Raw genomic sequence first — 21,984 nt, 5'->3', positions numbered from 1 at the left:
AAAGGTCCACTATTTCTGTATTATCCGTCATGACTTTGCTATCCATCCAGTTTTGTTCATTATATGGTACCAATACACACACACACACACACACACACACACACACACACACACACACACACACACACACACACACACACACACACACACACACACACACACACACACACACACACACACACACACACACACACACAACGGGGCTGGGGATATTTGCATCTTAAAAGTGTGTGTGTGTGTGTGTGTGTGTATTTGGGGTGTTTAGCCGCAAAGGTCGCAGCTCTTTTGACAAACCAGGCGAGCGTCACAGATCTATTACAGAGAGGTCATCGTTTGAACCAGTATTTTTATGAGGTCCAGATGTCTCCCTCGGACCGAGGTGTCAGGCTAAATTCCCTGATCAATGATTACGTGTGTTTTATGGGGTCCACCATAAAACCAGATGCTGGTGGGAGATAAGCTTGTTTTGGAGGCTGGACCGGTTTTCCTGTCCAGTCCCCCGCTGCAGTGTTTTTCCTTCATTCCAGCCGCTGACCGGAGCAGACGTTCATTTAATGAACTCGTAATGAAGTTTTCTTTTTCTTCAGAGTGCGAAAGTCTTTCACGGTAAGTGATTTAAGTAACTTTTTGATAGAAATGCTTCTGTTTTTTTTTTTTGTTTTTTTTTTTTAAAAAAAAGATCCTCGGTGGTAAACATTTTTAAATGATGTTTTGTTAGATAGAGCCCCACAGAGAGAAAAGTCTATTCTGGTTATGATGGAGCAGAAGAATTCACCCCGACAAATTAACCCCAGAGGATCATCGCGCCAGGGAGAAACTCTCCTTTATGACATAAGAAAATCAGCTCATAACTTTTTTTAAGTGTAAATATTTAATAAGTATCGTCTGTGTTACAGTTTGTGGATATTCTGTTAGTTTATTTAATGCTGTTTAATCCAGCTTTTTCTCCAGACAGAGCAGCTCTGAAATTTCATTTACATTTAAAAATACAGGTTAATAACGCAGAGCTGATGTGTTATAACCAATGGAGGTCTATCGAACCGTCAACAGAGCGCCACGGGGAGGGACTCCCGTTACACGGTAAGAAAAAAAAATCATATCATGGCATTTTTTTTAAAGTGTAAATATTTAATAAGTCGCATCTTTTCTTTCAGTTTGTGGCGAGGCGAGACCGTCGCTCCCTGCAAGATGCCCGAAGGTTCGAGGATATTTTGGACTGGTATTAATGAATGCTTTTGAGAGAGAATAATTGCAATGCATAAAAAAGTTTATTCTGGTTTATTGAGAAGGAGGAGAATTCAGCCTGACAACCCCAGAGACATTTCGAGGAGCCAGGGAGAGAGTCGCCTTTATGAAGTAAGAAAAAAAAAAAAGAAGAAAAACATTGATTTAATATGACTAAAGTTTTTAAAGGTCCATAAAGTAAGAAAAAAACATATTGTCTATGTAATGTCAGGCGTTTCCCCTCTCAGACAAAAATTTATGCAGACAGTCAGCATCAGCTCAAAAAGTAAGTTTTTGTGGAGCTTTTCACAACCAAATAACCATTTAAAGCATAAAACCCTCCGCTAGTTAGATTTCTCAATAAATGACCACCGACTGTTTAACGATACTATCAAAGATATGTGTGTGAGTTATGTGAATTGTAAAAATTAAATCTTCGGTGTGTTTTCAGGGGAACTGAAAACAACCTTTAAACATTTAAATCTTTATCCACATTAAAAACGGCTTGAGATTTATAATTACGCTCTGAACAAATGCAGAGATTCTACATGACACACTTTCCTCTTGTCACACTGACAGCAGTGTGTCGGCTCACAGGCTGTTAATGTTTTTTGACAATTTGTCGGAAATGTGCAACTTTCAAGTGCTTGGTGCAGACTTTTACAAATCATAAAACAGCAGAGTAACAGTGAGTTTTAACATTAGAACTCTTACCCTTGTGATGTTGGTCAACTTGTGGTCGTGTATTTCAGATTCATTTTAACAAATGTTCACCTTTCTGTAGCAGTTGTTAGCTAAACTAGTTTGTTCATAATTACAAGCAATTTTTAAAAACACATTGTACATTTTTTACTGCGGATTATTCGGTGTTTAGAGTATTTCTACATGCCATACACTGTAAAATATAAGTTGACTTACTAAAAAAAGCAAACTTGCTGCCTTAAAAAGTAATTTATATTGTCTTGAATCAGATTTGATTAACTTAATTATTGCGAGTGTGCAGTACTCAAATAAACTTAAAAACCTAGATTATAGTAACTTGTTTATTTTGCTGTACTGAAATAAATTAAATTACAGTAATGTATGTACTGTGAGCATCCAGCAAGTGATGGCTTAATTCTCAAAATAGTTTTGTTCATTCATCATATTCAGGTCAACGTAATTTTCTTGAAGCTACAGCTTGAAAACTGAGTCTGGTTAACTTAATTCGTTTGTATGTTTGCATGCATTTACAGTGTACAGAGAGAGTGCAGCTCAAACCAACGTCAAATTCCATGTATTCTGTGGATACTTGGCCATTAAAAGCTGTTCTGATTCAGATTCTGATAAACCAGAAAATGCTGATGAACCCTGTTTTATTTGAAACTTCCAAGTTGTTGCTTCAGTTCTGTCACTCAGTTAACTGTGATTTTCAGGGAACACTTGACATAAAATGCTGACGGCTGATTTTCATATTTAAAGAATAGATGTCTCCCTTTTGGAAAGTCTCCTGAGAAATCTGATCAGAGAATCTTGATGTCTTCAGGGTGTATTAAAAACTAACCAGGAAAAAGCTGCTTTCAAGAACAGTTTATTTTTTTTTTTGACTCACTTCAGATGTTTCTTGGTCAGAATGAGGCGGTAAAGCAGGAACTTGCAACAATACAAGTGAGCAAAGAAAATGTTTAGATTTAGGACTTAACATCCAAGCTGCTGGCATGTGAACGTTGCTGTGTTGAGATAAGATAAGGATTTGATGTTTGAATCCCAAAATGTGTAAAATATAAGTTGACTTTACCCCCCAAAAAATTATGCAAACTTGCCGCCTTAAAAAAGTGCCTTTGCGCAGACTCACCACAGGGGAGTTGAGTTTATTATACGCAGCTGGAGACACAATAATCATCTATCAGCTAATTTACCGCGACACCCAGATGGTGACCCTTTAATAAACATGGATGTATGCTTTTTTTTTCTTCATGTAGGTGGAACAAATACTTTTTTTCTTAATGTAAGTTGGGTTTAATAAACATGGACGTATACTTTTTTCTTCATGTAAGTGGAACAAATACCTTTTTTCTTAATGTAAGTTGGGTTTAATAAACATGGACGTATACTTTTTTCTTCATGTAAGTGGAACAAATACTTTTTTTCTTAATGTAAGTTGGGTTTAATAAACATGGACGTATGCTTTTTTTTCTTCATGTAAGTGGAACAAATACTTTTTTTCTTAATGTAAGTTGGGTTTAATAAACATGGACGTATACTTTTTTCTTCATGTAAGTGGAACAAATACCTTTTTTCTTAACGTAAGTTGGGTTTAATAAACATGGACGTATACTTTTTTCTTCATGTAAGTGGAACAAATACTTTTTTCTTAACGTAAGTTGGGTTTAATAAACATGGACGTATGCTTTTTTTCTTCATGTAAGTGGAACAAATACTTTTTTTCTTAACGTAAGTTGGGTTTAATAAACATGGACGTATGCTTTTTTTCTTCATGTAAGTGGAACAAATACTTTTTTCTTAACGTAAGTTGGGTTTAATAAACATGGACGTATGCTTTTTTTCTTCATGTAAGTGGAACAAATACCTTTTTTCTTAACGTAAGTTGGGTTTAATAAACATGGACGTATGCTTTTTTTTCTTCATGTAAGTGGAACAAATACCTTTTTTCTTAATGTAAGTTGGGTTTAATAAACATGGACGTATACTTTTTTCTTCATGTAAGTGGAACAAATACTTTTTTCTTAACGTAAGTTGGGTTTAATAAACATGGACGTATGCTTTTTTCTTCATGTAAGTGGAACAAATACCTTTTTTCTTAACGTAAGTTGGGTTTAATAAACATGGACGTATAGTTTTTTCTTCATGTAAGTGGAACAAATACCTTTTTTCTTAACGTAAGTTGGGTTTAATAAACATGGACGTATACTTTTTTCTTCATGTAAGTGGAACAAATACCTTTTTTCTTAACGTAAGTTGGGTTTAATAAACATGGACGTATACTTTTTTCTTCATGTAAGTGGAACAAATACCTTTTTTCTTAACGTAAGTTGGGTTTAATAAACATGGACGTATGCTTTTTTCTTCATGTAAGTGGAACAAATACCTTTTTCTTAACGTAAGTTGGGTTTAATAAACATGGACGTATGCTTTTTTCTTCATGTAAGTGGAACAAATACCTTTTTTCTTAACGTAAGTTGGGTTTAATAAACATGGACGTATACTTTTTTCTTCATGTAAGTGGAACAAATACTTTTTTCTTAACGTAAGTTGGGTTTAATAAACATGGACGTATGCTTTTTTCTTCATGTAAGTGGAACAAATACCTTTTTTCTTAACGTAAGTTGGGTTTAATAAACATGGACGTATGCTTTTTTGTTCTTCATGTAAGTGGAACAAATACCTTTTTTCTTAATGTAAGTTGGGTTTAATGAACATGGACGTATACTTTTGTTCTTCATGTAACTGGAACAAATACTTTGTTCTTAATGTAAGTTGGGTTTAATTAACATGAACATATACTTTTTTCTTCATGTAAGTGGAACAAATACATTTTTCTTAATGTAAGTTGGGTTTAATTAACATGAACATATATTTTTTTTATATTCATATTCACCCCCAAGAATTCTGGGTAACGTAGTTTCTGGAGTTTCCTTTGTCTAGTTGTATATATATGAGGTCTGTTAGAAAAGTATTCAACCTTATTATTTAAAAAAAAAAAACCATATGGATTTGAATCACGTGTGATTGCATCAGCCAAGCTTGAACCCTCGTGCGCATGCGTGAGTTTTTTCATGCCTGTCGGTTGCGTCATTCGCCTGTGAGCAGGCTTTGAGTGAGGTGTGGTCCACCCCTCTTGTCTATTTTTTTATTGCAAATAAATGTCTGAACGATTTGGAGCTTTGCTGCATCAATTTTTTTCCTGTGAGAGACCTCCAGGTGGACACCGTTCGAAAAATTAATATGGCTTTCAGGGACGATTTTATGGGGATTAAACAGATTACGGGGTGTTACTGCTGCTTTAAGGACGGCCCACAACTGCTGAGAGCGCAGCGCGCTCCCAGCCCCCATCGACAGGCTGACACCCCGCTGGAGCAACCAGATCATCAAAAAGGCAGAAGATGTGGACATCAGCACTTTTTCCGGCACATTCCACCGTTACAGGAGTTTTTTTCATGGAAAGAAAAGCGGAGGGACGCGCCACGGCTCCGTTCATTACGCGAGACAAAACCACCTCGGTGTTGGTCTCTCAGGACGGCTTTCAGATGGATTTCAGACGGATTCCGGTTGCTTTCCAGTCGTGTGAATATCCGAGTGATTGTGCATGAGCTGGACATGCCAGAACATGTCCCGTGAGGCTTCATCACGGCGTTGCTTTGCGCCGAGTGGCTGCACCGCGACGCGCGGTAACAGTGAAATGTGCAGTTCATTTTTAAACTGGACGCTGTCTTGATCCGGTATGTCATCTGACTAGCACAGGAATTGTGAAAAGATGTGGACATCAGCACTTTTTCCGGCACATTCCACCGTTACAGTAGTTTTTTTTTTCATGGAAAAAGAAGCCGAGGGACGCGCCACGGCTCCGTTCATTACGCGGGACAAAACCACCTCGGTGTTGGTCTCTCAGGATGGCTTTCAGGTGGATTTCAGACAGATTCCGGTTGCTTTCCAGTCGTGTGAATATCCGATTGTGAATGTGCATGAGCTGGACATGCCAGAACATGTCCCGTGAGGCTTCATCACGGCGTTTCTTTGCGCCGAGCAGCTGCACCGCGACGCGTGGAACTTCTCCACACGTCTGTCTTAATGTGCCGGAAAAGTGCTGATGTCCACGTCTTTTCACAATTCCTGTGCTAGTCAGATGACATACTGGATCAAGACAGCATCCAGTTTAAAAATGAACGGCACATTTCACTGTTACAGGAGTTTTTGTCGTGGAAAGAGAAGCTGCTCCACCGCGTGTCGCGGTGTAGCCGCTCGGCGCAAAGCAACGCCGTGATGAAGCCTCACGGGATATGTTCTAGCATGTCCAGCTCATGCACAATCACAATCGGATATTCACATGACTGGAAAGCAACTGGAATCCGTCTGAAATCCACCTGAAATCTGTCCTGTGAGACCAACACCGAGGTGGTTTTGTCCCGCTTAATGAACGGCTCCGTGGCGCGTCCCTCCGCTTTTCTTTCAATGAAAAAAACTCCTGTAACGGTGGAATGTGCCGGAAAAAGTGCTGATGTCCACATCTTCTGCCTTTTTGTGCAAGTCAGACGAGGTCCCGGATCAACAAAGCCTTCACGTTGGAAATGATCTGGTTGTTCCAGCGGGGTGTCAGCCTGTCGATGGGGGCTGGGAGCACGCCGCGCTCTCAGCAGTTGTGGGCCGTCCTTAAAGCAGCAGTAACACCCCGTAATCTGTTTAATCCCCATAAAATCGTCCCTGAAAGCCATATTAATTTTCCGAACGGTGTCCACCTGGAGGTCTCTCACAGTTTCTGGAAAAAAAATTGATGCAGCAAAGCTCCAAATCATTCAGACATTTATTCGCAATAAAAAATAGACGAGAGGGGTGGACCAGTGCTCACTCAAAGCCTGCTCACAGGCGAATGACGCAACCGACAGGCATGAAAAAACTCTCGCATGCGCACAAAGGTTCAAGCTTGTCTGACGCAATCACACGTGATTCAAATCCATATGGGTTTTTAAAAAAATAAGGTCGGATACTTTTCTAACAGACCTCGTACAACCCCTGGCAAAAATTATGGAATCACCGGCCTCGGAGGAAAAAAATATGGAATCACTCAATTCTGAGGAAAAAATTATGGAATCATGAAAAACAAAAGAACGCTCCAACACATCACTAGTATTTTGTTGCACCACCTCTGGCTTTTCTAACAGCTTGCAGTCTCTGAGGCATGGACTTAATGAGTGACAAACAGTACTCTTCATCAATCTGGCTCCAACTTTCTCTGATTGCTGTTGCCAGATCAGCTTTGCGGGTTGGAGCCTTGTCATGGACCATTTTCTTCAACTTCCACCAAAGATTTTCAATTGGATTAATATCTGGACTATTTGCAGGCCATGACATTGACCCTATGTGTCGTTTTGCAAGGAATGTTTTCACAGTTTTTGCTCTATGGCAAGATGCATTATCATCTTGAGAAATGATTTCATCATCCACCAACATCCTTTCAATTGATGGGATAAGAAAAGTGTCCAAAATATCAACGTAAACTTGTGCATTTATTGATGATGTAATGACAGCCATCTCCCCAGTGCCTTTACCTGACATGCAGCCCCATATCATCAATGACTGTGGAAATTTGCATGTTCTCTTCAGGCAGTCATCTTTATAAATCTCATTGGAACGGCACCAAACAAAAGTTCCAGCATCATCACCTTGCCCAATGCAGGTTCGAGATTCATCACTGAATGTGACTTTCATCCAGTCATCCACAGTCCACGATTGCTTTTCCTTAGCCCATTGTAACCTTGTTTTTTTTTCTGTTTAGGTGTTAATGATGGCTTTCGTTTAGCTTTTCTGTATGTAAATCCCATTTCCTTTAGGCGGTTTCTTACAGTTCGGTCACAGACATTGACTCCAGTTTCCTCCCATTCGTTCCTCATTTGTTTTGTTGTGCATTTTTCGATTTTTGAGACATATTGCTTTAAGTTTTCTGTCTTGACGCTTTGATGTCTTTCTTGGTCTACCAGTATGTTTGCCTTTAACAACCTTCCCATGTTGTTTGTATTTGGTCCAGAGTTTAGACACAGCTGACTGTGAACAACCAACATCTTTTGCAACGTTGCGTGATGATTTACCCTCTTTTAAGAGTTTGATAATCCTCTCCTTTGTTTCAATTGACATCTCTCATGTTGGAGCCATGATTCATGTCAGTCCACTTGGTGCAACAGCTCTCCAAGGTGTGATCACTCCTTTTTAGATGCAGACTAACGAGCAGATCTGATTTGATGCAGGTGTTAGTTTTGGGGATGAAAATTTACAGGGTGATTACATAATTTTTTCCTCAGAATTGAGTGATTACATATTTTTTCCCTCTGCTTGGTCTAAAAAAGTAACCGTTACTGACTGCCACAATTTCTTTTCCTGATTTCTTATAGTGTTTTTTAAAGCCAGAAAGTTGCCATTTGAAATGACTTAGTTTTGTGTCATGTCTGTGATCTGCTTTTTTTTCTACAAAATTAAACAACTGAATGAACATCCTCCGAGGCCGGTGATTCCATAATTATTGCCAGGGGTTGTATAAATCAGCATGGCTCCAACATTCTGCTTTGAAACCAAACCAAGTCCTACAGAATAAATCTTGTAACTGGTTTACCTGGAATTATATACCACACACATATATGTGTGTGTGTGTGTGTGTGTATATAAAAACGAACACACTAAATATAATACTTTCATGCGTAAATAGAAAAGAGTGACATGTTTCCTTCTCTTTTTGTGTTTTCTTTTGTCACAACAATACAATGAAATTTCCTTTAACAAATGTGGTTACGGTTTGAGGCATCCATCACCTGTCCTTCCCCAAATCGTCCCACAGGGGTCACTCTTGTTCCATGGTGGAATTTGTATTTATCTAGCGGTGATGTAAAATAGGTAATTTTGGGTCGATTTCAACCACGAAATCTTTGCAATGATTGTCCCATCAAGGGTAATCTTTCAGTGAGCTGTTTTCTTTTGGGTTTAGTGTGAAAAACATCTTTTCAGGACTTTAGTTGAAGGAGGTGTCTTTCTGTGAGGGGGGGAGTTGAGTCACATCTGGTTTGGAGTGCTGATAAGAATTCACAGCTCCTTGTGGAATGCTGTTTTTGGGTAATCTTAAATCCTTAAAGTGTTGGGGGTTTGTTGACAGATCCAAGCCATGCCGGGCTTAGAGGTCTTCTCTTTGACACCTGGAGATATACCAGGCCTTGCTGTGTGGAGCTTATCTTTGTTTGAAGGAACTCCATGGCCTCATCTTAATGCAAGCTTAAGATGTTGGTTGTTTGATCACAGCTTTCCGCTACACTTCACAGTATGATACAATGAAGGACATTAAGTTTGTAAGGAATCTGAAAACCTTTTGACTGGTGTATTTTGTCTGAGAGCTTTGTTTTTTTTTTTTAGTACAGTTCTATTAAATCTGATGTTCTGTCTATGCATTCGCCAGATACTTGCCACAGGATGGAACTGGACTGTTACAACGCTATAGTGTCTTGGTACTTTTGATAAGGCCAACGTTGAATTGTACTGGTGGTGTGTCTGAGTAAAATCTCAATAAAAACTGTTCAAAAAAAAAAAAGAAAAAAAAAGGCAGCCAAAGTAGAGTCCAAAGTTGCATGGTGAAACGATCGTCAGGGTGCTTTGTCTGCACTCATACAGTGGTTGCGTCTCGGGGGTCTGTAAACACAGATGGTGATCATGTGACTCAGCTCCCTCTGTAGATAGCAGCTTGAGGTCTTTGCAGCACAAGACCGCCTTTACGGAGAGTCGTCCTGGGTTGCACCAGTGGTTGTTAACATACATGATAAGACCCCCACCTTTTGTTTTTCTGCACGCTTTAAGCCTGGGTCCCACCGAATAATGAAGGATGAAGAAGGAGCCACGCAGCATGTTTTCTTTGCTACCAGAGGGTTTCTGCAACTGTCGTGGGAGTTTTGTGGCTCTGAGTGGCTTTTAGAGGCATTATCTTCAGTTAACGAGGCTCCTCTCTGAGCGTGGTGCTAATTTCAAGAAGTTCAAAATTTAGCAACAGCGTGGCGCAGTCTGTGTAGGAGTTACTGCGACGGCTTAGAGGCATTTGCGTGGCACTTACGAGACTGCTAAAAGCTCATTATCCGTGCGCCTGGCAGCTTTGCAGGACCTGAGAAGGGAGCGGCTCTCCTCTTGCGCACACAATTCCACCTGCTCTGTGTGTACTTTTAAGAAATGCTCCTACTGTGCTACTAAGGATTAATATATAACCCTTTTGCTCATTTTTTTTTAAGTGTTACAAAAAGAGAACAGGTAAAATATTATACAAATAGTCAGAGAAAAAAAAAAACATAAAGACCTATGATTATGATTTTTCATGTAAACTCTACTGTTAACACTATTTATAATCATTTTTAATATTATCATTTATAATATTTTTAATAATAATTATGTACAACCCCAATTCCAATGAAGTTGGGATGTTGTGTAAAATGTAAATAAAAACGGAATACAGTGATTTTCAAATCCTCTTCAACCTATATTCAATTGAATACACCATAAAGACAAGATATTTAATGTTCAAACTGCTAAACTTTATTTTTGTGAAAATATTTGCTCATTTTGAAATGGATGTCTGCAACATTTTTCAAAAAAGCTGGGACAGTGGTATGTTTCCCACTGTGTTACATCACCTTTCCTTATATTTGCAAAAGCGATAGTGGATCAAATACTTATTTGCCTCACTGTGATTGTTGTAGATGCCCAAACTTGACACCTAAAGCTGTAAATAAATTACTCTCTATATGCTCTTTGGGGGTTATCCTGACTGTGAAAGTTAAAACAAATGTCAGATTTGGAATACTTGAGGTCAAAAACCTATAAAAAGTGCCTTCATTCATAATTCTATAAGTTTCAGTAGTGACGTTATGATAGAATCCCAGATCAGCCAGCAGCCATCTTGGATTTGGCCATATGGGGTCCCCCAGTGAGTGCCAGGCTTGGCGCCCTTCAAAAATGAAAATGGTATGTTCTGGTCTACACCTGGGCCAAATTTCATGCTTGGAGAATGGAGACAAATCTGCACGGTTTAGTCCCTCAGGGCATGGACTACATATGGTGTAATGCGGTTAGCTAGGTTGGAGGTGCTAGTCCATGAATAATTTTATAGGTTAGTAACAGAACCTTAAAATCTGACATCAGACAGGAAACAAATGAAGGGAGGCCAAAATTGGTGTAATGTGGTCAAAGTTTCTACTTCTTGTCAAAAGTCTGGCAGTAGCATTTTGAACTAATTGGAGAGCCCTAGTGCTGGACTGCGGTAAATCAGTAAATAGACCATTGCAATAGTACAATCTGGAAGAAACAAATGCATGAATCAGGGTCTCAGCATCAGCCATAGACAGGATGGGACTAATCTTCACTATTTCACAGATGGAAGAAAGCAGTCCTCGTAATGTTTCTAATGTGGAGGTCAAAGGACAACGTAGGATCAAAAATTACCCCAAGGTTCCTCACTTTGTCAGTGTGATGTATGACAGATAAGTCCAGGTTTCGAGTTAGCTGGTCACCTCATCCAGTAGATGAAGAATCATTCCTTGGCAATCTAAACTTACCTCATCTATTCTAAGAGCACACAGATACATTAGACACACCTGTAACTATCACAGAACTACATGCGACCTTGAATAAAATGCCTAATGGCAGGGATCCAGATCTGGATGGTTTTCTTGCTGAATTCCTGAAGCATTGTGGCAGATACTGGCTCCAATATTCTTTAGACAGAAATCTGGACCAAAGGTTAGATCCCCCTTATATGATTACAGCAAATCACAGTGTAGCAACACTAAGGCAATAATGGTCTCACTAAATGGAGAAAAAGTCTTTGACAAAGCCAGCTGGATCTTTCTTATTCCTGTCCTCCAAACATTTGGTTTTGGAGAATCATTTATCCATTGGATCACTGCTCTACAAGGTCTGTCCATAAAGTATCATACCTTTTAATTTTTTTCAAAAACCATATGGATTTGAGTCACGTGTGATTATATCAGACAAACTTGAACCTTCGTGCGCATGCGTGAGTTTTTTTCACGCCTGTCGGTTGCGTCATTTGCCTGTGGGCAGGCTTTGAGTGAGCACTGGTCCACTCCTCCCGTCGGATTTCTTTTGTCTGAGAACTTGCTGAGAGACTGCCGCTTTGCTCCATGAAATTTTTTTCAGAAACTGTTAGAGACAGCCAGTTGGAAATGATTCGATATATTCAGTTGGATATCGGTGAAGATTCTGTCGGCGTCACGTGGATTAAGGAGTGTTAAAACCTTTTTAAAGACGGCCCACAGCGGCAGAGGGTGCGCGGCGCCGAGCGGCCATCAACAGGCTGGAACGACCAGATCATTTCTAAACTGAACACTGTGTTGATCCGGGACATCATGTGACTACCACAGAAATGGCAGGAGAGCTGGACATAGCACTTTTGCGGCACATTCCACTGTTACAGGAGATTTTGTAATGAAAGACGTGCGGAGGATTTCTCGCGTCGGCATGAAGCAGCTCAGGACGCGCAGCAAAAAAAAAAAAACACCTCCGTGTTGGAAACCATTCAGAAGATTCAGACAGCTTTCGATGGCTTTCAGTCGAGTGAGTATCCGAGAAATTGTGTAACAGCTGGACATGCCCCAACATGTCCTGTGAGACTTCCAACAGGGAGGTGTTTTTTTGCTGCGCATCCTGAGCTGCTTCGTGCCGACGCGAGAAATCCTCCGGTTTTAACAGTCCATAATCCGTGTGACGCCGACAGAATCTTCACCGATATCCAACTGAATATATCGAATGGTTTCCAACTGCCTGTTTCTAACAGTTTCTGAAAAAAATTTCATGGAACAAAGCGGCAGTCTCTCAGCAAGTTCTCAGACAAAAGAAATCCGACAGGAGGGGTGGACCAGTGCTCACTCAAAGCCTGCCCACAGGCGAATGACGCAACCGACAGGCGTGAAAAAAACTCACGCATGCGCACGAAGGTTCAAGCTTGTCTGATGTAATCACACGTGATTCAAATCCATATGGTTTTTGAAAAAAATAAAAAGGTCTGTTACTTTATGGACAGACCTCGTATGTAACTCACCAAAGGCCACAGTCACCACTCGTGTTAGCTGGTCAAACTGGTGTTTGTGTCTTGCTGTACCAAGGACCACCAGTTCAGTTTTCTCTGAATGTAAAAGTAAGAAATTGCTGGACGTCCAGTTTTTCACTGAAGCAAGGCAGTTCTCTAAAGTTTTTATGTATGAGATTACCAGCAGTTATCGGCATGTACAATTGAATATCATCAGCATAGCAGTGAAAAGTAATCCCATAGCATCACAGTATGTGGCCAAGTTTGCTTTGTTATTGTGGCAAGAATGGAACCCTGTGAAGGAAGGTCATCACTGCGTTTTAAACGAGCGGTTGAGTTCTTGACAGCAGAAGGTGTTGCTCCACTGGAAATTCATCGAAGAATGCATGTCGTTTGTGGTCATGGATTTGCTGATGTTAGCACTGTGTGGTGGTCGGTCAACAGATGCAAAGATGGTGAAGCTGGGAGCGTGGATTTGTGTGATAAACAGAGTCGGTCTCTGTCACCAACTGATGAGGTTCACAAGAAACAAGTCGATGACTTGATTCCAGCGCATCGCAGACTTTAAATTTGCCAGCAACGTTATGAAGCTGAAGGTGAAGTTTTCAAAAGGATTCAAAGGAATTTTATTGTCATATGCACAGAAGAACAGGTTCCCTGCTCAATGAAATGTGTCTACTGCATTTAACCCATCCTAATTGTCACAAATCACTCCTGCCACCTTTCTCCACCCACTCCACCCTGCCTGCACTCTCTTCTTCACCTCTCTACCACACTCTCCATTACTTTGAACAGTTGACCCCAAATATTTAAACTCATCTACTTTCACCACTTCTACTCCTTGTAACTGCACTATTCCACTGGGCTCCCTCTCATTCACACACATAGACTCAGTCTTGCTTCTACTGACTTTCATTCCCCTTCTCTCCAAAGCATATCTCCACCTCTCCAGACTAGACTCAACTTGCTCTCTACTTTCACTACAGATCACAATGTCATCTGCAAACATCATAGTCCATGGGGAGTCCTGTCTGATCTCATCCGTCAACCTGTCCATCACCACTGCAAACAAGAAAGGACTCAGAGCTGATCCTTGGTGTAATCCCACCGCCACCTTGAATGAGTCTGTCATTCCGACTGCGCATCTCACCGCTGTCACACTATTCTTGTACATGTCCTGCACTACCCTAACATACTTCTCTGCCACTCCAGACTTCCTCATACAATGCCACAACTCTTCTCTTGGCACCCTATCATAAGCTTTTTCTAAGTCCACAAACACAATGTAACTCTTTCTGGCCTTCTCTGTACTTTTCCAACAGTATTCTCAGAGCAAACATTGCATCTGTAGTGCTCTTTCTTGGCATGAAACCATATTGCTGCTCACAGATCTTCACCTGTTTTCTGAGCCTAGCTTCTACTGCTCTTTCCCATAACTTCATGCTGTGGCTGATCAGCTTTATGCCTCTGTAGTTACTGCAGCTCTGCACATCACCCTTGTTCTTGAAAATGGGAACCAGCACACTTCGTCTCCACTCCTCAGGCATGCTCTCACTTTCCAAGATTTTATTAAACAATCTGGTTAGAAACTCTACTGCCATCTCTCCTAGACATTTCCATGCCTCCACTGGAATGTCATCTGGACCGACTGCCTTTCCACTCTTCATCCTCTTCATAGCAGCCCTCACTTCTTCCTTACTAATCTCTTGTACTTCCTGATTTACTCTCACCACATCATCCAGCCTTTTCTCTCGCTCATTTTCTTTATTCATCAACTCTGCAAAATATTCCCTCCACCTTCTCAGCACACACTCCTCACTTGTCAGCACATTACCTTGTGCATCTTTTACCACCCTAACCTGCTGCACATCCTTTCCAGCTCTGTCCCTTTGTCTGGCCAATCGGTACAAGTCCTTTTCTCCTTCCTTACTATTCAACTTCTTGTAAAGCTCGCAATATGCCTTTTCCTTTGCTTTTGCCACTTCTCTTTTCGCCTTATGCCGCATCTCCTTGTACTCCTGTCTACTTTCTTCATCTCTCCGACTATCCCAAAACGTTTTCGCCAACCTCTTTCTCTTTATGCTTTCCTGGACCTCTTCATTCCACCACCAAGTCTCCTTGTCTTCCTTCCACTGTCCAGATGTCATACCTAGTACTGTCCTAGCTGTCTCCCTCACCACATCTGCAGTACTTTTCCAGTTGTCCAAAATTGCTTCCTCTCCAACTAGTGCTTCTCTCACCTGCTCGCTAAATTTTACACAACAGTCTTCCTCCTTCAGCTTCCACCATCTGATCCTTTGTTGAGCTCTCACTCTCTTCTTCTTCTTTACCTCTAAAGTCATCCTACAAACAACCATCCTGTGCTGTCTAGTGACACTCTCTCCTGCCACCACCTTACAGTCTGTGATTTCTTTTAGCTTGCATCTCCTATAAAGAATGTAGTCCACCTGTGTGCACCTTCCTCCACTCATATGTTACCCTGTGCTCCTCCCTTTTCTTAAAGTAGGTATTCACCACAGCCATTTCCATCCTTTTTGCAAAATCAACTACCATCTGTCCTTCCCCATTCCTATCCTTGATACCATAGCTACCCATTATTTCCTCATCACCTGTTCCCTTCATCAACATGCCCATTGAAGTCTGCTCCTATCACCACTCTTTCATGCTTGGGTTCACTCTCCACCACCTCATCTAACACACTCCAGAAATCTTCTTTCTCCTTCATCTCACAACCAACCTGTGGGGCGTATGCACTGATGATATTCATCATCACCCCTTCAATTTCCAACTTCACACTCATCACCCTGTCAGACACTCGCTTAACCTCCAACACACTTTTACCATACTCTTCCTTTAAAATGACCCCAACACCATTTCTCTTCCTGTCCTCACCATGGTACAACAACTTGTACCCACCGCCGATGCTGCTACTCTTACTTCCCTTCCACTTGGTCTCTTGCACACACAATATGTCTACCTTTCTCCTCTCCATCATATCAGCCAGCTCTCTCCCTTTACCAGTCATACTACCAACATTCAAAGTCCCCACTCTCATTTCCATCCTTCTAGTTTTCTTCTTCTCCTGCTGTTCGTGGCAATGTTTTCCTCCTCTTCGCCCAGCAGTAGCCCAATTTCCACCGGCACCCTGTTGGGCAATAGCACCGGTGGCGGACGTTGTTAACCCGGGCCGCGACCGATCCGGTATGGGAATTCGATTCTGAGTCTGCATAGTTCGGTTGGCTTGTTTTACACCGGATGCCCTTCCTGACGCAACCCTCATTTATCTGGGCTTGGGACCGGCACTCAGAATGTACTGGCTGCACACCCCATGAGCTTAAATTATTGTCCAAATATTAATGAACTAAATTTGCATTTAGACTCCTACATTACTGACCAGTAATTGTTATCAATGTCCTTGAAACAATTTCTCAAAAAGTGTCAACTTAAATTTAAGGAGCCTAAATAATATTACTGTTACTTAGTTGAAAGAGTCCTTTATTATTTGTCCCGTTATCTTCACCTCATTTAAACTGAGGACTTGGCTTCAGAGCAGCTCATGACTTCTCCTCTGATTCCTGAAGAAGACATAGCCTTGTTATTGGACAGCAAAGCTCGTTGGTCTTGGTCTTAACTTTCACCTGACGAACAAGGCCGTTTTTTTCAGGAAAAGTTTCCACACTTCTTCCAAGTGGTCATGAGTTTCTGGGTGAAGTGTCGTCTGCAGTCAGCACCACATCACCAACACAGAAGTTTCTTCCAGGTGTAGACCAACGTTGATGTTCCTGTAGCTGTGTGAGGCGTTCTTTACACCAGCACTTCAGAAGACATTGGTGAGGTATTTGTCTCCATCTGCGATTGGCATATTGGTCATCCCTATGAACTACCCCTGGTGGTAACTCAGGTTTGACTTTGGGTAGCAACAGATGGTTGGGCGTTAGTGCCTCCAAATCATTGAGGTCTGATTCTCTTGTGATTGGTCTGCAGTAAAGTATGGAGACTTTCTTCATCAAAAAGTTGCTCCTTCACTGTGAAGTTGAGGAATTACGGATTTGCCGCTTCCAATGAACTAAAATTGCATTTAGGCTCCTACAGTGGTTCTTCTCACAATACGTGACAAAGTTATTCACCGCAGCCTGTTCACTCAGACTCATCATCCTTACTGATACATCCCACTGTTGCAGAGGCTTCAGAATGCAGTAGTTGAAGTCTGTGGTGTAAAGGCTGATGGGGAAGGCAAAGAGGACAGTTTGCAGTTTATTCTTGAAAATGGTGTGCATCTGTCTACATTCCATCATTGGGATATGGCATCACTGGTGTGTATTATGACATGTATCATACCAGTCCTCTGTTTTCCAAATGTAGATACAAATATACCTGTGGGATTTAGGGGTCCATAAACACTAAATTTCCATGTAGAGGTGAGTTGCCACCATTAGCCTCCACCTGTACACTTTGTTATCCAAACCGTTCAGTCGTCTTGTCTGTGTTTTCCTCTCAGCTCTCCTCAGAGAGCCTCATAGACACTCGCCCAGCGCTCGTCCTCAGCTGGACATTTACTCAGCCTCTGGGGTTGCTGTTGCTAGCTTCCAGGTAACGCAGTTACCTTTGCCTCCTTGTAGTCTTCTTCATGAGCTGCAGGATGACATTAATGGCATGTCTGTCTGTCATCTGTCGTCCTGTCTGTGTTGTTTGTGTACTCGTGTATCTCAGTGGAAGAGTGGTCCAGTCATCCAGTTGGGCTGGACTGTGTGTGATGAGCTGCTGTGCATTCAGGAAGATGGTTCGGTTCTCATCTATGATCTATATGGATCTTTCAAGAGACACTTCAGCATGGGACAGGTAAGTCTGTGAACAAAACCTGTTTCAGGTCACTTCCTGAACAATCCATTTTAATCTTTACTCAATCTGTTTCCTCAGGAAGTTGTCCAGAGTCAAGTTTTAGAAGCCAAAGTATTTCATTCTCCTTATGGTACAGGGGTTGCCATAGTAACAGGTTCCTTTCGCTTTACTTTGGCAACCAACATTGATGACTTGAAGCTGAGGCGACTGCCTGAAGTTCCAGGTAGGACTGTATCACTCAGAATGTGGATTTTTAAAATGGACGTTTACAACCACATTACAGTATAAGAAGCTGGGAAATGGACACTTTTCAAATTTGTTAATATTTAGGAGCTGTAAAATTGTGAGAAATATGGCTGTCTGAGTTCTCCTAAAAATGAGTATGACAATAGAAAAAGGGGTGACCCTCTGCTTCAGCCATGATACAGACATAAATTACAGAACAATTCACAGAACAAATATGCAGGAAAAGCTGTTGGTGCACAGGACAGGAGGGTCTCCAGCACAAATACCACATCCACCTCTGGATGGAGCTGCACCTTAAACAGAGAGGAAAAAAACAGAATCAGGCATCAGAAAGACAAATACAGTATAATTTGTCAGCATTAAACAACAAGAAAAACAGGAAATACTAAGGTGATTGCCGGCCACTCGCCCTAAGCTTCACTAAAAGACCCAGAATTTAGGTAAAGTTGAGGCCGTGGCACGCTCCGTTTACTAATAAAATGAATTTAAAAGAGTAAAAAACATAGAAACTTACTATGCCAGTATGCTAGCCATATGAAAAGGAAAATAAGTGCGTCTTAAGTCTGGACTTTAAAGTCTCCACAGAATCTGACTGTTTTATTGATGCAGGGAGATCATTCCACAGAACAGGGGCACGATAAGAGAAAGCTCTGTGACCCGCAGACTTCTTATTCACCTTAGGGACACAAAGTAGTCCTGCACCCTGAGGACGCAAAGCCCGGGCCGGTACGTAAGGTTTAATTAGGTCAGCTAAGTAGGGAGGTGCCAGTCCATGAACAATTTTATAGACTAGTAGCAGAGCCTTAAAATCTGATGCCAAAATGGGTGTAATGTGGTCAAACCTTCTGCTTCGTGTCAAAAGTCTGGCAGCAGCATTTTGAACCAAATGGAGACCCCTAATGCTGGACTGTGGTAAACCAGAAAACAGAACATTGCAGTAGTCCAATCTAGAAGAAACAAACACATGAATCAGGGTCTCAGCATCAGCCATAGACAGGATGGGACGAATCTTCACTATATTTCGGAGGTGGAAGTAAGCAGTCCTTGTAATATTTCTAATGTGGAGGCCAAAGGACAACGTAGCATCAAAAATTACTACAAGGTTCCTCACTTTGTCAGTGTGTTGTATGACACACGAGCATAGGCTCAAGCGTTAACTGGTCAAATTGATGCCGATGTCTCACTGGACCAAGAACCATCATTTCAGTCTTATCAGAGTTTAAAAGTAGGGAGTTTCTAGACATCCAACTTCTCACTGATGCAAGGTAATCTTCTAAGGATTTTATGTGGATGAGATTACCAGCAGTTATCAATCAATCAATTTCAATCAATCAATTTTTTTATATAGCGCCAAATCACAACAAACAGTTGCCCCAAGGCGCTTTATATTGTAAGGCAAGGCCATACAATAATTATGTAAAACCCCAACGGTCAAAACGACCCCCTGTGAGCAAGCACTTGGCTACAGTGGGAAGGAAAAACTCCCTTTTAACAGGAAGAAACCTCCAGCAGAACCAGGCTCAGGGAGGGGCAGTCTTCTGCTGGGACTGGTTGGGGCTGAGGGAGAGAACCAGGAAAGACATGCTGTGGAGGGGAGCAGAGATCGATCACTAATGATTAAATGCAGAGTGGTGCATACAGAGCAAAAAGAGAAAGAAACAGTGCATCATGGCAACCCCCCAGCAGTCTACGTCTATAGCAGCATAACTAAGGGATGGTTCAGGGTCACCTGATCCAGCCCTAACTATAAGCTTTAGCAAAAAGGAAAGTTTTAAGCCTAATCTTAAAAGTAGAGAGGGTGTCTGTCTCCCTGATCTGAATTGGGAGCTGGTTCCACAGGAGAGGAGCCTGAAAGCTGAAGGCTCTGCCTCCCATTCTACTCTTACAAACCCTAGGAACTACAAGTAAGCCTGCAGTCTGAGAGCGAAGCGCTCTATTGGGGTGATATGGTACTACGAGGTCCCTAAGATAAGATGGGACCTGATTATTCAAAACCTTATAAGTAAGAAGAAGAATTTTAAATTCTATTCTAGAATTAACAGGAAGCCAATGAAGAGAGGCCAATATGGGTGAGATATGCTCTCTCCTTCTAGTCCCCGTCAGTACTCTAGCTGCAGCATTTTGAATTAACTGAAGGCTTTTTAGGGAACTTTTAGGACAACCTGATAATATTGAATTACAATAGTCCAGCCTAGAGGAAATAAATGCATGAATTAGTTTTTCAGCATCACTCTGAGACAAGACCTTTCTGATTTTAGAGATATTGCGTAAATGCAAAAAAGCAGTCCTACATATTTGTTTAATATGCGCTTTGAATGACATATCCTGATCAAAAATGACTCCAAGATTTCTCACAGTATTACTAGAGGTCAGGGTAATGCCATCCAGAGTAAGGATCTGGTTGGACACCATGTTTCTAAGATTTGTGGGGCCAAGTACAATAACTTCAGTTTTATCTGAGTTTAAAAGCAGGAAATTAGAGGTCATCCATGTCTTTATGTCTGTAAGACAATCCTGCAGTTTAGCTAATTGGTGTGTGTCCTCTGGCTTCATGGATAGATAAAGCTGGGTATCATCTGCGTAACAATGAAAATTTAAGCAATACCGTCTAATAATACTGCCTAAGGGAAGCATATATAAAGTGAATAAAATTGGTCCTAGCACAGAACCTTGTGGAACTCCATAATTAACTTTAGTCTGTGAAGAAGATTCCCCATTTACATGAACAAATTGTAATCTATTAGACAAATATGATTCAAACCACCACAGCGCAGTGCCTTTAATACCTATGGCATGCTCTAATCTCTGTAATAAAATTTTATGGTCAACAGTATCAAAAGCAGCACTGAGGTCTAACAGAACAAGCACAGAGATGAGTCCACTGTCCGAGGCCATACCATACCATAAGTCAGAACAAGATCTAAGATATGATTAAAGTGGTGGGTGGACTCATTTACTTTTTGAGCAAAGCCAATAGAGTCTAATAATAGATTAAATGCAGTGTTGAGGCTGTCATTCTCAGCATCTGTGTGGATGTTAAAATCGCCCACTATAATTATCTTATCTGAGCTAAGCACTAAGTCAGACAAAAGGTCTGAAAATTCACAGAGAAACTCACAGTAACGACCAGGTGGACGATAGATAATAACAAATAAAACTGGTTTTTGGGACTTCCAATTTGGATGGACAAGACTAAGAGACAAGCTTTCAAATGAATTAAAGCTCTGTCTGGGTTTTTGATTAATTAATAAGCTGGAATGGAAGATTGCTGCTAATCCACCGCCCCGGCCCGTGCTACGAGCATTCTGACAGTTAGTGTGACTCGGGGGTGTTGACTCATTTAAACTAACATATTCATCCTGCTGTAACCAGGTTTCTGTTAGGCAGAATAAATCAATATGTTGATCAATTATTATATCATTTACCAACAGGGACTTAGAAGAGAGAGACCTAATGTTTAATAGACCACATTTAACTGTTTTAGTCTGTGGTGCAGTTGAAGGTGCTATATTATTTTTTCTTTTTGAATTTTTATGCTTAAATAGATTTTTGCTGGTTATTGGTAGTCTGGGAGCAGGCACCGTCTCTACGGGGATGGGGCAATGAGGTTATCAGCATGTATAACTGAGTAATGAGTATCAACTGCATAGCAGTGAAAGGTAATCCCAAAATGCCGCAGTATGTGCCCAAGGGGTGCTATATAAGGGGAGGAAAGCAGGGGGCCTAAGACAGACCCCTGAGGAACCCCAAATTTCATGTCACTAAGGTTAGAGGTAGTGTTACTGTACAAAACACAGTGAGAACGACTGGTCAAGTATGACGCCAACCATGCAAGGGCACTCCCAGTAATCCCAAAATGATTTTCCAGCCTAACAAGTGGAATATGATGATCCATG

General features: G+C 41.1%; 1 protein-coding gene and 1 long non-coding RNA gene across 2 annotated transcripts in view; both read left to right on the top strand.

The window, feature by feature from the left end:
- Positions 1–21,984, top strand: part of vps16 (vacuolar protein sorting 16 homolog) — a 238,271-nt gene that overhangs the window by 30,128 nt on the left and 186,159 nt on the right. The window contains exons 3-5 of the mRNA XM_034179871.1: positions 17,502–17,593; positions 17,714–17,842; positions 17,921–18,065. Of these exons, the coding sequence (XP_034035762.1) occupies positions 17,502–17,593; positions 17,714–17,842; positions 17,921–18,065 (366 nt within the window). The remainder of the gene's footprint in view (positions 1–17,501; positions 17,594–17,713; positions 17,843–17,920; positions 18,066–21,984) is intronic.
- On the top strand, positions 802–1,348 carry LOC117518669. The gene is made up of 3 exons (XR_004563038.1): positions 802–1,080; positions 1,155–1,198; positions 1,290–1,348. It is a non-coding gene; the product is annotated as an uncharacterized LOC117518669 (long non-coding RNA).

Source organism: Thalassophryne amazonica, chromosome 1 (assembly GCF_902500255.1).
Source record: "Thalassophryne amazonica chromosome 1, fThaAma1.1, whole genome shotgun sequence".
Lineage (NCBI taxonomy): Eukaryota > Metazoa > Chordata > Actinopteri > Batrachoidiformes > Batrachoididae > Thalassophryne > Thalassophryne amazonica.
Note: the sequence above shows the minus strand (reverse complement) of the source record. Positions and strands in the feature narration are given on the sequence as shown.